Source organism: Panicum virgatum, chromosome 5K (assembly GCF_016808335.1).
Source record: "Panicum virgatum strain AP13 chromosome 5K, P.virgatum_v5, whole genome shotgun sequence".
NCBI classification, from domain to species: Eukaryota; Viridiplantae; Streptophyta; class Magnoliopsida; order Poales; family Poaceae; genus Panicum; species Panicum virgatum.
This window is the reverse complement of record NC_053140.1, coordinates 24152026-24167697: the sequence shown is the minus strand read 5'-3', so window position 1 is coordinate 24167697 and position 15672 is coordinate 24152026. Positions and strand designations below refer to the sequence as shown.

Below are 15672 nucleotides of genomic sequence, written 5' to 3'. Positions count from 1 at the left end.
TGGGCTGTTACAATATGGCTTCTCTTCGCAAGAGTACATGCTACAGAGATAAGTCGAGCACTTTATACATTTACATCACACATAACATGTTTTCAGCCAAACTTAAAGGTTTTTGCAGACAGAACATGTTCAAAAGGTAGCAACACATCAGCCTACAACATGATATAAATGTTTTTCATGCCTCTTCATCAGAAGGCTGCTCTAGCATATCAACAATTTTGCTAGCAATGGGCTTTACTTCCTCGACGTACTCAGCGAACCTCTCGTCTGAGCACCCCTCGGCTAGCCCATCACCTACAGGAGTCAGGTTCGCTCCAGGCCAATGCGACTCGACCAAAAACCCAAGACGTGCTCCATGTATTGCTTTGATGTCTCGGACAAGAAGCCCGCAATCCTCTGAGGAGCTGCACGAAGATGCTCCACCAAAGACTTGTCGCCTGCTCCACTATCCTCGACCATGTCAACTACTGCTTGCGCCGCCGCCTTGAGATCGGCTAGCTCCTTGGCCTGACGATGTCTCTCAGACGCCAAGTCCTTGATCTTTTGCATACTCTCAACAAGTTGCTTATCGGCATCAGCCTTGATCTTGGATAGCTTCTCCACAGCATCTGTGTGATGGTACATAATATTTGTTAGATCAGTCACTAGTTCCTCTTTTGTTATTAACAATTTTTTGAGTTCTATGTGAATACAAGGCGACTATAAGTACCAATACAAAGAATGCAAGGAGACATCGACTACTATGCGGCTACAAAAACTGAAAATACAAGGGAGTTACCTTTATTGTGCTTTGTCAATTTCTTGTTCTTCTCCTGTAGATATTTACTCCACTCCTCGAGGGCACTCTTATCTTTTCCTAGAGTTTCTACTCTAGTCTACAGGAGATCAACTTCTTCCTTGTGTGCAGCCCTTAGCTTTTCAAGCTCTCCTCAAAGACCCGCGACTTCCTGGACCTGACGCTCTTGATCCACGGACAATCGCAAGCCTTTTCCAGATTGTTGCAACCTCTGAGCTTGCGCCGCTGCTTGCTTAGCCAGTTCCTGCCATAAGGAGCTTGTTATGACAAACAGTTACTTGATGCAAGATAAGTACTCGATTTTTCGATACTTACAGTCAAAAAATTCTGAATTTCCAAGATTTCTTTCGCAAAGAAATCTGCCCCTTCTGTCGACAGCTTTGGTCCTTCTTGCAGCTTCTGATGCACCAGCTGATCAACATCCGGGGTGATATTGGTGGTTTTCTCCAGATCCACTGTCTGCACATCTGCAAAACAAAAAGGGATTCAAAGGCGACAAAGTGATAAATTGGCTTCCTTAAGCCTATAATGACATGACCTTACCAATAGTAGCAGAAGGAGTCTTCTCCACCTCGACCTTCTTCTGCTTGTCTGTAGGAGTTTTCGTTGACTTGTCCACCGGAGAATCCTCGACTACTGGCTCCACTAGGATGTAAGTAGTCTGAGGATGCGGTAGGACATTGGAGATATCCTCGACTCGTTTGTCCCAAATCCCCAACACCAAAGTCGGCCGCCTTGATGTTCAACAAAGCATCCGAGGATAAGTACCCGATTGACTGAGAAATAAGAATATAAAATCAGAAAACACTTACTGGCTGGATCTGATGAGAGGCAACTTCTTCGCCCTCAGCAGCTTCGGGATCACAATTGATCCCGACTAACTCTGTTCCTTTGTCGACTGGACAGAATCAGTCGCTGCGCCGCTATTAGGTCCCGACTGGGCAGATGCAGTTAGACTCGTAGCCGTGCCACGCGTCCACTTCTCTGACAGAGGGCAGGTCCTAACAGGAATCATATGATCAGAAATCGAGGATTGTTAACTTATTTTTGTGGTCAGTAGTATGAACATACCTATTAACATTGCCAGCCAATGGCGCCCTCCGCTAACGCGATTCCGGCGTCGAGACCTGGGGCTCGCCACCCGCCCCACCGTGCTGGGTAGTTAGTGTATGACTCCCGTCACCTCCATCTCCTTCAAAAGAACCTGCTATGCATTGACAAGACTATGATCAAATTCTATTTTGAAAACATGCTCAATAGAAACAACAAGAACAGAGCATATAGATGCACACTTGGGTCAGCTTGTGCTCCAGGCACAACTTCTAGAAGCAGAGGCCTACTCCGATAATTTTTAGGGTTAATCTGTACAACAAATTTTAGATTAATGTGGCAACATTAAAGTACTCAATATCTATTGTGAATTGACTACTTCAATGATACCTCGCGAGGACGCTTGCCCGCTCGGAAAGTTCCTCCAATATTGGGCATTCCGACTATGCCCTCGAGTACTCGATTAACCCGACGCATAACATCAGCATGGGAAATCTTGTCTCTCGTAAAGCGGGTGGGTTCTTCTTCACCAGTGAATTGGAAGCCCAAATGTACTCACTATTGAAGTGGTTGGATCCTCCGGCACATCTAGTGTGCCACCACCGAGGCTCCACTAATCTTCCGCTTTTTCTTCCACAAATCTATCTCCCCGAGGAGATAGTTCACCTGATCTAAATTCCCTCCCCTGGAATTCCAACTAGCCCTTTGAATCGGCGCTCCAGCAAATCTAGGGGGGAGAACTGGTGCTTGGTTTTTAACATAAAACCAAAGCTTCTTCCAGTCGATCACCTTGGAAGTCATCTTATATGGGATGTACTTCGGGCCTATTCCCTATCTCAACTATAAACCCGCACCCCCGACTACATCTATGATGGTGGCGCTCGGCTGGGGTTTCAAGTGGAAAGATGTTGGAAAAGGTCCAAATGGGGCTCGACTCCCAGAAAAGCCTCACAAAGATGCACAAAAATTGAAATGTGCAAGATGGAATTTGGGGTCAAGTGATGCACTTGAATCCCCCAGTGATGCAAGAGGCCTCGGAAGAAATCTAAGGTAGGGATTCCGAGACCTCGCAGAACATGAGAATGAAAAATTATAGTTTCATTTGTTCCTTCATGAGGGGGAGCATCTCCTAAAGCTTTCCGCCAGTGAACTACTTCACGCGGCTGGAGAAGATTCTCCTCTACAAGACCAAGAAGATGGAAGTCGGAGCACTTACTTGCTCTCCAACCATCCATCTCCACTGGTTCCGCAGCTCTACCCGCCTTCCCCTTCCCCTGGACTCTCTTAGGCACCATGTGGATGAGGGGAGAAATCCTTCTTGCTTCACACTCGGGGGGCTAGCAGTGGCTAGCTTCTCGCGGCAAAAAGAAGCGAGAGTGGAAAGGAGAAGCGGCAGCGGGTTGAACTAAGATGAGAATGAACGTGTGCTAACCCTAGGTTTAACTGAAAGGTTAAATAACCTAGCCGGTGGCAATTTCATGAATACTTGGAAACCGAAGAGTCACGTGCCAGTTAAGAGTTATTCCGGATGATAACTCAGGAATTCTACAAAAGAAGTCAATCAAAATTATCTCCTGTGGTAATTTAGGACTTTCCAAGCATCTATATTAGCATTTTTTCTGGATTACATTCCGAAAAAAGCAAATACATAGATCTAAGCTCCTAAACTACTCGATTTTACAATCGAAATAGATTACATGGGATACATCAGCCATTGGCTATTACAAAGCTTTCAAATCTTGTTACTCCCAGAAGGGAATAAACATAATATATCCAGGAAGAGAAAATCCTCAAGACTAGAAAGACATGCAATAGTGAGAACATCGTGAGTCCTCTTCTTACATCTTGAAAAGGAATTTCTCCTTTCCATGGATATTTTGCAACAAAGAACACTGTAGCGAAAATGGTCTCTCATGCCATATTTCAATATAATGTTTTGGCGATTGATGACGCACACAACACTTGGACTAATGTGATTGTTAAGATGACTATTCTCAGGCTTTTAGGTTCAAGTGATGACAAAGAGAAGAGAGGCGTAGCAAGGCCCGAAGGGCTACCCCTACGGAGGTATGCTAGGTTCTAAACTCATTCAATTGGTATAATTGTCAATTTCTTATCCTTTTTAGAGCTACCTCCGTGCATGATATGATCTAAGCTTTCTAGTTATAACATCTAGTTGTGCACTTGATTTTCACATTATCATTTTATGCACATACTTGTGGAAAGCTTAGCTCATGTCATGCTAGTTTCGTGATTTTGTGATCCACCATAGTAAATTCTCAATTGGTATCTTCATTGATATCATACAATTGGATCATGAGTCATGGAGCTAACTCCCTAGGATACTAATCTTCTTTTGAGCTATATTGTTTTGCAAGACCTTTTAGAAGCAAGACCTTTTAAGTGATTTGATTCCAAAGAGGGATAAATGTGGATCAAAGCAAGGTATTTTCTCAAGGAGAGGAAGCATATCCCAAAGGGGGAGAAATACCTAAGTGAATCAAGTCATGAGGGAGAATCAAAGAGGGAATCAAGGTTTTAGAGGGAGGCCAAGCTATCATTAGACGGTGGTAAGCATCCAAGTGACGGGGAATTTGGAGGCTTGACAAGGTTTGAGATGCATGAGTAGGGAAGCATCATGCAAAGATGAAGTAAAGCCAAGTTATGGATTAAAGATTAGTGACCCAAATTCCCCTCCCCTACATATGAGGTAATGAGCAAGGTAAAAAGATGATCTCAATTTCATTTGATATCCTTCATGCATCATTGTAGCTCAATGCCTCTCTAGGAATGCATGATCTCATCTTTACAATTGGTATTTACATTTGGTATCTTTTATTTGACATGCCTTCCTATACTATCATATGGTAGGTTGTTTTAGTACTAACTTCTTATCTAGTGCAACCTACATGGGCAAAAACCGTCGCTTCTCCATAACACATATTTTCGAAAGAAAATACCAAAGTCTACAATTGGTATCAATTCTATTTTTGGTATTCATTTGGTGTCATGTTTTTCAAGTTGTAGAGTTTAATCCCCATTATGTGAACTACAAGTGCATACATTTGATTAAGTGATTCAAACACTATTACACACATTTAGGGGGAGCTAACTCTATAGCTTGTGTTTTTGTGACTAACATGCTTTCAAAGTGATATTTGTTGTAGTCACACTTCTTTTTGTCCATATGGTAATACACTCAATCCTTCGATATCAAGATAATGCGCATTGCAATTAACCTTACATTTGGTATCAATGGATCAAGAAAGATTGGACAAAGGAAAAAGACCAAGCCATAACTCCCAAAGGTTAAAGAGATAAATGACATAGGGAGGCATGGCTAGGTAAAACACTCTATCGCTAGTAAATTTCTTTTGCTACTAATGCTCTTTGTTGCTAGTGGTTATATGAAGCTTTTAGGTGTTTGATGACAAAGGGGGAGAAATGTACCCTAAAAGCAAGCAAATATTTTGGAGTAAAATGATTCCATTAGCAAGGGGGAGGAATGGAAAATGCAATGCAAAAGGATGCATAGTGATAGGGGGAGGTACTTAGTCAATATGGGGGAGAAGTGCAATTTGATGATCCCATGGACTAAGGTACAAATTTTTCATTGCTCATATGGTTCAAACCACACACAAGCCATTGTTCTACAATTATTTCTACAATTGGTATCAAGGGCTTTTAAAATGAGCATTGAAATGTCATCCAAGCAAGCTAAGTAGTTTCTAACTTTTCAAATTGGTATCAATTTCATATTCTTGCAATTCATCTTGCTTGCTTTGGTTGTGTTGTCATCAATCACCAAAAAGGGGGGAGATTGTAGCGAAAATGGTCTCTCATGCCATATTTCAATATAATGTTTTGGCGATTGATGACGCACACAACACTTGGACTAATGTGATTGTTAAGATGACTATTCTCAGGCTTTTAGGTTCAAGTGATGACAAAGAGAAGAGAGGCGTAGCAAGGCCCGAAGGGCTACCCCTACGGGGGATGAACCGACGCTACGGAAATTGTATACGTCGGTGCATTAGCAGATGAAGACCAAGGAAAATGCCTACACCGGTTGAACCGACGATGCATCGGTCAATTGCATCGGTTCAGTTGTCCAGAGAGGTGGTTTTTGGAGGAACGTGAAGAAGTTACACTCACCGGTTAAACCGACGCTAATATTACATACACCGGTTGATTACATCGGTTAAACTGGCGATACACCGGTTGATTGATAACGGCTAGTTTTTCAAGTAGCAGTTTACATACACCGGTTGAACCGATGATGGCTTTTGGGGTACGTCGGATTAACTGGCGTTACGCAGTTTTCTGGCAGCTTTTCTCCAACGGCTATATTTGCTTATGCTGCCTATATATACCCCCAAGGCCGGGTCATTTGGAGGGGCTGGAGTTCAAGGAAGTATACAAGAGCTAAAGATCATCTCCAACCACCATAGAGCTTCATTGTACATCATATAGACTTAAGCACACTTGTGAGAGTGCTTAGTGCTTGTAATAGGGATTAGTTCTTGCGAGAGCTCCCTTGAGAGAAGTCTTGCTGCGGCAAGCAATCCTTGTGATTCGTCGTGTGACCCTCCGACTTGGTGTGGAGTGGCAACGACACTTTGTGCGAGGGAAGAGAAGGCCCCCTCCTTGGTGGAGAAGCTCCGTAGTGGATTACGGCCGGGTGACCGAGAGAGACGGTGGCGGTGCACGAGACTCGGTGTCTTAGGGGCACTTGCCTTTGCTTGCCGGCATCGCCTTGGTGGCATAGAGCAAGACGGTGATCGGAAGAGCCTCGGTGTCCCGTGGACGTAGGCGTTTGTGCCGAACCACGTTACATGACCGTGTCTACTCGGGAGTTTGCATCCCTCTTGCACTTACCTCTTTACTTACCTCATTACGTTTCCGCATTTACTCTATCTTGCATACCTTTACTTTCCTAGTTAGTTTGATTAGGATTGGCTAGGTTGCAAGTCTTTTAGGGGTAAGTAGAGAGTAGCATAGATAAACCTTAGTTATAACTAGCATGTATAGGACGTGTTAGGTTTATCTTATGCAAATAGTTTGAGCCCTAGGTTAAAAAGCGATTAGCGACCCTATTCACCCCCTCCCCCTCTAGGGTCGGACACCCCGGTGATCCTTACAAACACTACCATGACCGGAGATGCCATTTCTTGGGAGATTTCTTCAAAGAAAATTCCTGAGTATGACACCACCGGACCGCCGCAACCTCTGAAACTTCTCCTACCTCTAGCCACCCATGGACAAGATGCCTAGGATGGATAAGGTGGGAGAAGCAAGGATGACGGCTTAACTCATGAAAAGTATTCTTGTTGCTCGCAAGTACTCTTCTAGCACCAGTCGCTATGCAAAAACTACTTCTATCAGGAGGGCGAGAGCTTTCCAGAGAAGAACTCCAACTTAGAGCCATAGTCTCTACGATGGAATGCGTCTGCAAGAGGCCTATCCCCTCATTTATAGAAGAAAAGGCTTCACCCAAGTCCAACCCATGATACTACAAGACGAAGAGGTCACGGGTGCAATAGGACAGAATTCTCCTACAGTTCACGACATGTGAGTGCACAGAAAAGTGATAACGTCCTCTACTTTTTCTGAGTAGGCGTTTTTAGACATTTTTTTGGTGTGAGCAAAATAGATGCCACAAGTGTGAATCCTTAATTCCAAATCATGGGATTTCGATTCAAGGCTCAGGGGGCTACTGGATATGTGTCATAAATGGCATATTTTTAAGATAATTTGAATTTCAAATGATGATTTGGAAGATTTTATGAAGCCTGATTTGACCCTCAGCCTGATTCTATGATTCAACCTAAGACTCGGAGGCTACTCCATATGGAGCACGAGTTCATCGCGCACCATATAAAAGAAGATTCGGGGCTTGAGCATCTCATAGTCTCGATGCAGCCAAGGAAGTACTCGGAAGACTACTCGAAACACTTGATGGACTTCAGGATTGGATGATGGAGTCTAGAAGCAATCGAAGCACTCGAAGACGCCTTCAGAAGTACTCGACGCCTGCAGGACTCGACTACGAAGAGCTCAGGGGCTCTCTTGTAACTACCTCTCTTGTAACTACTCATACAGCAGAAGGACTAGTTGATGTACAAGGGAACTACTCGACCTCGGTGGAGTAGGATTCTAGTGGTACTCGGCTAGGACTCCCAATGTAACCCTATCCCCACAGATTATATAAGGGCGGGCAGGGACCCCTCCAAAAAACATCTTAACACCTAAGGCAATACAAATCACCACACAAGACGTAGGGTATTACGCTCTGGCGATCCGAACCTATATAATCTTTGTGTTCCTTGCACCATCACGTTCTGATCTTGGCGAGTCCTTACCTACAATCAATCTCCTCGGGGTATACCTCAGAGAGCTTGGCGGTTAAACACCGACAGGGGCGCTGGTAACGGCGCTCTACTCCAAATTGTACCTCTACGAGAGTGAGGGAGAGTCAGGGAAGTGCCGGGTCTGTCGGCACTCTTCTTTGCTTGTACCTCGACGGATGCTTATCAATCATATTAAGTATTCGTGTCTTGCTTATGTTTCTTAGAATTTGAGTGTAAGTTCAAGTACTAATTTCTATCATTTACTGGATCGAGTGTTCACTAGTGAGTAGTGGCTGACTCTGGAGTCGGACTCCTGATAGAGACAGATAATCCTGATAGCCTCTAGAGTTACACTACTATATTTTTCCCCTAATACAACGCACGAAATGTGTTGCAATATGTCATATTTGGTTGCAATAGCCGCAATTGCAACCAATTTGTTTCGTAAAAAACGCAACTATATGTCTCGCTGCATTAGCCTGTAGCTACGCATGTCTTTTTTTTTGTTGCATTAGTTTTTCTATTACAACACAATGAGGCGTTGCAACTAGCATCTACGGGCTCGCTCGTGTTGGTTGCAAATTATCATATTCCGACGCATCTGCTATTGCGAGAGGTGCAATTCCATCGTACCCAATGCGTTGCAATTCCTAAAATGTTGCGTTTCAAAGTATTGTATTGCTTCATTCTAGTTGTGGTTGCTATAGGGGAAGCACCTCTATTGCCACGAGAGTGTTTTGGGTGCTATATGTGGTTCACTCTATTACCACGAAATTGATTTCGATGCTATAGGTGGTGTTCTCTATTGCCACAAAAGTTGTTTGGGTGCTATATGTGGTTCCCTCTATTACCACGAAGTTGATTACAATGCTATAGGTGATGTCCTCTATTGCCACACAGATGGTTGTTATAGGTGGAACATTCTATTACCACCAAAATGAATTCTCTGTTGCAAAGAATGGTGTTGCTGCCATAGTTTTGTAGCTCGCCATATGTCTATTCTGTCATGCTCATATATTTGTAGCAGCAATAATTTAAAACATGAAAATACAGGATCATATAATAATTATGCATTTATAATTCATGAAACAACATTCAACCATTCACTGATAAATTCCATGACACACGATCATTACTGAAATACTAATAAGTTTTCAACAGGACATTGTTTGAACACATAGTAGAGTGACTTCAAAACGATCCCGTCACTTGATCAGCAAAGGGTGACTTCAAGAAGGTCCCATCACCTGATTGCTCCATTCGAAATGGCCTAGTCCCCTGAAAAGAATGAATAACATTTTTAAGCATCAAATAATCTGTAATAATGGAAAGGGTGCAACAACAGCATGTAGCAAACCAAAGTTTCATTGCGAATCATAAAATTATCAGAATGTAGCTAAAGTATGTTTAACTTTTATCATTGCAGATATAACTCTAAAAAAATAGTTGCATCTAAGGACTCAATTTCATGCAGTTAGACAAACACATATAGTTGATACTGAAAAATTGAATCTATTTTGTTTCGAGCAATGCTACCAATACATCAGCTACAGAAGTATTTTCGTGAACATGAAGCTAATGAAATGTGCAGCACTGGCTAGCAATGATCCTTGCATATGATCCTCAGCCTGAAAAGAGCACATTGTCAAAATGTCAAATACTTTCAACAACAACAACAACATAGCCTTTTTTCCCAAGCAAGTTGGGGTAAGCTAGAGATGAAACCCGAAAGAAATAAGTTCAAGGTTCAGGCACATTGATAGCTAGTCTCCAAGCGCTCCTATCCAAAGCTATCTCTTTAGAGATATTCCAATCTTTAAGGTCTCTCTTAACCGACTCATCCCACGTCAGTTTAGGTCTACCTCTACCCCTCTTTACATTATCGACCCGCTCAAGAACCCCATTACGCACCGGCGCCTCAGGAGGCCTTCGTTGGACATGTCCAAAGCATCTCAGCCGATGCTGGGTAAGTTTCTCCTCAATTGGTGTCACTCCGACCCTATCCCGAATAACTTCGTTCCGGACTCTATCCCTCCTTGTGTGCCCGCAAAACCACCGCAACATCCGCATCTCTGCTACACTCAGTTGCTGGACATGTCGCCTTTTTGTAGGCCAACATTCAGCACTGTATAGCATCGCCGGACGAATTGCTGTCCTATAAAATTTGTCTTTTAGCTTTTGTGGCACCCTCTTGTCAAAAAGGATGCCAGAAGCTTGCCGCCATTTCAACCAGCCAGCTGAAATTCTATGTCTAACATCTTCATCAATGTCGCCATCCTTTTGTAGCACCGATCCTAAATACCGAAAAGTATCATTCTGCACCACCACTTGTCCATCTAGACTAACGTCTCCCCCCTCATGCCTAGTCGCACTGAAATCGCACATCATGTACTCGGTCTTGGTCCTACTAAGTCTGAACCCTTTCGACTCTAACGTGCGTCTCCACAGCTCTAACTTCCTATTAACCCCTGCCCTACTCTCGTCAACTAGCACCACATCATCAGCAAAGAGCATACACCAAGGGATCTCACCTTGTATATCCCTTGTGACCTCATCCATCACTTAAGCAAATAAATAAGGGCTCAATGCTGACCCCTGGTGTAGGCCTATGTTAATAGGAAAGTCAGTGGTGTTGCCATCACATGTCCGGACAAACGTCGTCGCATCCTTGTACATATCCTTAATGAGGGTAATGTACTTAGTTGGGACTTTGTGCTTCTCCAAGGCTCACCACATGACATTTCTCAAATACTTTCAGTCGGCAATATTTGCAATAAAAGGATTTGTGAATCCAATGGGCTACTATCAAATCATAACAGCAAGTAATGCTCTAAGTTACTACTAGAATTTAAAGTAGAATCAAATTTGAATAGGTCTTCGTAGCACAAGACACAATGCTTGATTGAAAAATCATAAAATAAGGACCAAATCCTAGGTAAATTAACTGATAATACCTCGAGAATGTCTTTACAGATGTTATATACAACACCATAATGTTATGTCAAATAGAACAAGATAGCAACAAACAATTCATGGCAGTGGTATTGTGTCAACAATCCTATATGTGTTTCCTCATCAAACCATATTTCCAGTATATAGGTTTCTGAGACAATCTTGGTTGATTGGATCAAAACTTCAAGTATTTGAAATCTGAAAAGAGGCAAAATCACCTAAAAAGACAACGTGCACATGCTGTACTCTCTAGTTATCTTTGGTTAAATAAATGAGAAAAACTGGAAGTAATCTCCCATCACATGAACCAATGGCATGGGTAGTGGGTATCTTATGTATCACAAGCAATGATTTTGACAACAGAAGGATCACATTTTCAAAGATTATCACCCCTGTCGAACGGCTTCACTATGCCGACTGACCGACCATAGTTTAGTGCCAGTTTTATCCCATATACTCTTCCTTTGTGAGCCCACCAGTTTCAGCCTGATTAAGAGTTTAAACTGACCTGGTAAGTTCTATGTCTTTTACACGTAGCTCTGATGAAAACATTGCCTTGCCTGAAATGATTCAAAAATGGTCAAACAAAAGTATGCAGATCCTGCTTCATGGCGAAGAAAATACTAAGTACCAAACTCAATAAAATTTAAGAGGTGCAACTTAGTCATCTGAGTGGTTCCATATGAACACGATTTTGATGGATCAGACCCTTCACGCGGGGAGATAACTGCTAAATAAAACTGGCATTGTTACTTAGAAACTAACCTGCACAACGATAAGCATGAAATTATTCAATTGCTTCATATGACGTGAACTTGTCTAGAGAGGTGCTGATCTCAGAGAAGATATAGGGCACCTAGCAGCTCTCCCTAAGAATGTGAACACAACAGTTGCAGCAGCTTTTACTTCAATCACAGAACCAACCTAAGAAAAGCAGACAATGGTTGATCAGTAATATTCTAGATTAGAAAATCTCTATTTATACCCAATGAAAGATAGTATTTACCGCTGCTGAGGCCATAGATTCCTCATACATGGGGCATCAGGTGGCCAATATGCCACATTACTTTCTTGAATTAAGTGGCTGGTTATACACAGTCTCAGCCAAGAAGATAACCGATTAGTCAAATAATGTGGATGGTTCTACAACTTGAACTGTAAAATGATAAGCATATAAATGTAAGACTTTTGCATCATAATGTTGGACATTGTCATGTATTTATATTGCTATGCTACTTAAGACTTAGCATTGCAAGGAATAATTGATTGGCAATAATATTGAAATATCTGATAACATGCAACAGATAGCGTAAACTATTATTCCACAGACAATTAAAACATACATTTTCTGGTGGAAGGTCAATTCCCAGGTCTCCTCGAGAAATAATGATGCCATGAGCCTCTTGGAAAATTTCATTGAAATGATCCAAACCCTAGAATGAAATGCACAATGCATTAATTACGGCATAGTAATGAAACAAACTGACAACAGGGTCTTTGCTAAAGCATGATGATTACCTCAGAATTTTCGATCTTCGCATATATTTGTGTCTCAGGAAGATCATGTCATTGTAAAAAGGATTTAAGCTGCACATCACAAATATCTGAAGATCAGCATGGTCTCTACAATTATCATATGTTACTTCAATAATAACTCAGATACTGTATGCCAAAAAGCACGAATAACTTATTATGGTACAAAGAACTGAATAATGTGTGCTCGAAGATCAAGGGGGCAGTTACAAACTAACACCATATCCATATGCAAAGATCAAACAAACTGATCAGCAATATATTTTTAATCACAAGTGTCGGTGTTAGATTGTCCTAGACACTATTTTTATGCTTTGAAGTACAGACGTACGCTAATCTCCTGTTATTTTTTTTTCCAGCAGGAAGGGTAGAGTTTTCAGTTAGAGGGCTAATAAACTCCTAGAATGTAGTTCTTCTGTTTGGATATGGAGAATTGTTCAGAGTTTGCAGCATCGGTTGAGCTATTAGGCATCTCATCAAATATATAACAATTAACAAGCACACGCTAGCTCTAACATTTTCTGGATGTCAAGATGCAACACAAATAAGAGATGATGGCATTACCAGGGACATGGACATGCGGCCATTGCAGGAGTATGCATAGTGCCAGCAAAGCACATAATTTGCATCAGTACGGCAAAGATTACATCATGGATCCGATCAACAACATGCAAAAATTAGCGGAAACAACAAAAATATCACCTGGTGATGGCGCCCTCGATGGAGTGGAAGCAGAAAAGTAGGGCTCCAGCTCCGCGTCCCAACCCGCAACGTCACCAAGAAGATCAGGACAGCCTTGCGCAGAGGTTGATGAAGAGTGGCAGTTGTACTCAGATCAGACGACCTTGTGCAAGACGGAGGGATGTGGCGGCCAAACTTGTCGTCGCCGTCATCGACGCGGGGTGCCTGGCCTCGTCGGCGTCTAAATCCACGCTATCTCCAGCACGCGCTGCATCGTGGAGTGGAGGGGAGAAGAGGAACAAAAACCGAATTCAGATCAGAGGAGTTGGTGGACGACGGCCAAACTCATCGGCACCGTGAAGTGCCGTGAGATGGGGAGGCAGCGCGCCGGACTCCGGGCAGTTCCAACGGGGTGTCGCGTAGGCCTGGGCGAGATGGGGCGCCGGCACGCGCGAGGGGGACGCGGCGGCGTCGGCGAGCGCGAGGGGGAAGCGAGAGCGGCCGGAGCGTCGCACGGGGGGCATGGCGAAGGCGAGAGCAGGGCGACGGGGAGGTGCGAGCGAGGGTGACGGCGGCAGCGAGTGTGGAGGGAGAGAGAGGGGCGAGCGGGGGTGACAGCGGCGACGGCGCCGGAGAGGGAGGGTTCAGATCGCACGGGAAGAGGATCGGGCGATCTGCAACCGTCGGAGGCTTAACCAAATCTGAGGTGACAGCGGTGTGGCCGAAAAAATGTCACCCTTATTCATTATCTATTTTTGATTGACTGAAAACATAATTCGCATGATATCGCCTCTTGAAATTGGATATGTTTAATCCCCCCTCGGTGCGTACACACCAACCTGCAAATCAGATCAGCAAAGCAGCAATGCCTGTTGTTATCTTGAGCAGAAACACAGTTGATATATTTTTTATATGTAATATACTAAATAATGTCAAACGAAAAAGTCATGAATTTGGAGTTAGTATGAGGGAGAAAAATTAGTTATAAGTTTTAATTAGACATTAAAAAAAGAGAAAAAGAGAAATTATTCTTGTTCGTCACTTGTTCTTGATGAACAGGTGATTTTTCTTTTTAATCTCTAATTAAAACTTGTAACTAGTCTTTCTCTCTCATATTAACTCCAAATTTGATGAATTTTTCCTGAATTTTTCTAAAATCATGCTCTATCATTTTAGTTCGTGAGTCGTTAGATGTGGCAAAGTTTGAATAACTCAAAATTTTGAATTTCAAATAGTTACATCTAAGAGTAAGATTTTTGAACGCTAAACGATGTCAAATGAAAAAGTCATCAATACCAAAGTTGTAGAACTCATCAAGATCTACAAACCTTACTTAGGTCATTACTCCATTTGACAAAGTTTGAACAATCCAAATTTTGAATTTCAAAAAATGACATCTATCATCAAGTTTTTGGAATACCAAATGATGTCAAATGAAAAAGTCATGAATACCAAATATTCATAACTCATCAAGATCTGCAAACTTTATATAGGTTACTTTTCCAATTGACAAAGTGGTTATAACATATAGTACAAATTCCACAAGCCCCTCACATAGTTCTAAGAACTATGTTAGGGATTAGTAATATTTTTACTAAATAGTATTACCACTTTCGAAAATGACAAAATGACCTAAATAAAGTTTGTCCATCTTGATGAGTTATGAAACTTTGGTATTCATGACTTATTCATTTGACATCATTTAGTGTTAAAAAAAATCTTGCTTTTACTTGTTATTTTTTGGAATTCAAAATTTGAATTGTTCAAATTTTGTCACATGAAGATATGACCAACGTCAATGCCATAAATTGATAGAGCATGATTTTATAAAATTTTAGGGAAAAACCATCAAATTCGGAGTTAGTACGAGGGAGAAAAACTAGTTACAAGTTTTAACTACTGATTAAAAAGAGAAAACCTTGTGTTCATTCATGATCTTGATGTTTCTGTGTGGCTCAATTCTACATCTACGTGTATTTGCTTAAAATGGTGAAAAATTGCTATTTCTATCACAAAGTAAGGAGTGGTGTGGTGGTATGACTTAGCATTTTACTTTAAGAGATCTTAGGTTCCATCCCCGTGCGTAACATATTTTTTCAAGTTTGTTTTATTAGATTTATTATGGTTTCATTAATAAAAAAATGAAACTCTAACACAACACAAACCGATTCTTGTCCTAGTGGTTTGCACACTTGACTTTTATTCCAAAGGCCTCAGGTTCGATCCCTGTGTGTCACATTTTTTTTCAAGTTTGTTTTAAAGGATTTATTATAGTTCATCTGATAAAAAGAAATAAAACACGCTAGTACA

At 42.0% G+C, this 15672-nt stretch overlaps 1 protein-coding gene across 8 annotated transcripts; it reads right to left on the bottom strand.

The window, feature by feature from the left end:
• Nucleotides 1-9229: 9229 nt before the first annotated feature.
• Nucleotides 9230-14014, bottom strand: LOC120706964. Of its 8 annotated transcripts, none has more exons than XR_005688597.1 (8): nt 13384-14010; nt 12667-12735; nt 12492-12581; nt 12155-12303; nt 11914-12072; nt 11657-11708; nt 9739-9824; nt 9230-9474 (listed from the first exon to the last, which is right to left on the bottom strand). XR_005688597.1 is itself a non-coding variant. In XM_039991723.1 (5 exons), the coding sequence occupies exons 1-5, from the start codon at nt 13308-13310 to the stop codon at nt 12060-12062; spliced, it is 315 nt and encodes a 104-aa protein (XP_039847657.1). In that variant the 5' UTR covers nt 13311-13389; the 3' UTR covers nt 11715-12059. The 8 variants fall into 8 exon arrangements, 1 of the variants encoding a protein (XP_039847657.1); XR_005688595.1 differs by having other exon boundaries at nt 9733-9824; nt 13384-14009; XR_005688598.1 differs by having other exon boundaries at nt 9230-9824; nt 12005-12072; nt 13384-14014.
• Between the last annotated feature and the right edge of the window lie 1658 nt (nt 14015-15672).

Coding starts and splice junctions, on each gene's coding strand:
- LOC120706964 (XM_039991723.1), bottom strand. CDS start 13,310: ATGCAAATTATGTGCTTTGCTGGCACTATGCATACTCCTGCAATGGCC. Junction 12,736..13,245: donor GCCGCATGTCCATGTCCCTG/GTAATGCCATCA, acceptor TGTGATGTGCAG/CTTAAATCCTTTTTACAATG. Junction 12,582..12,666: donor CGAAGATCGAAAATTCTGAG/GTAATCATCATG, acceptor ATTTCATTCTAG/GGTTTGGATCATTTCAATGA.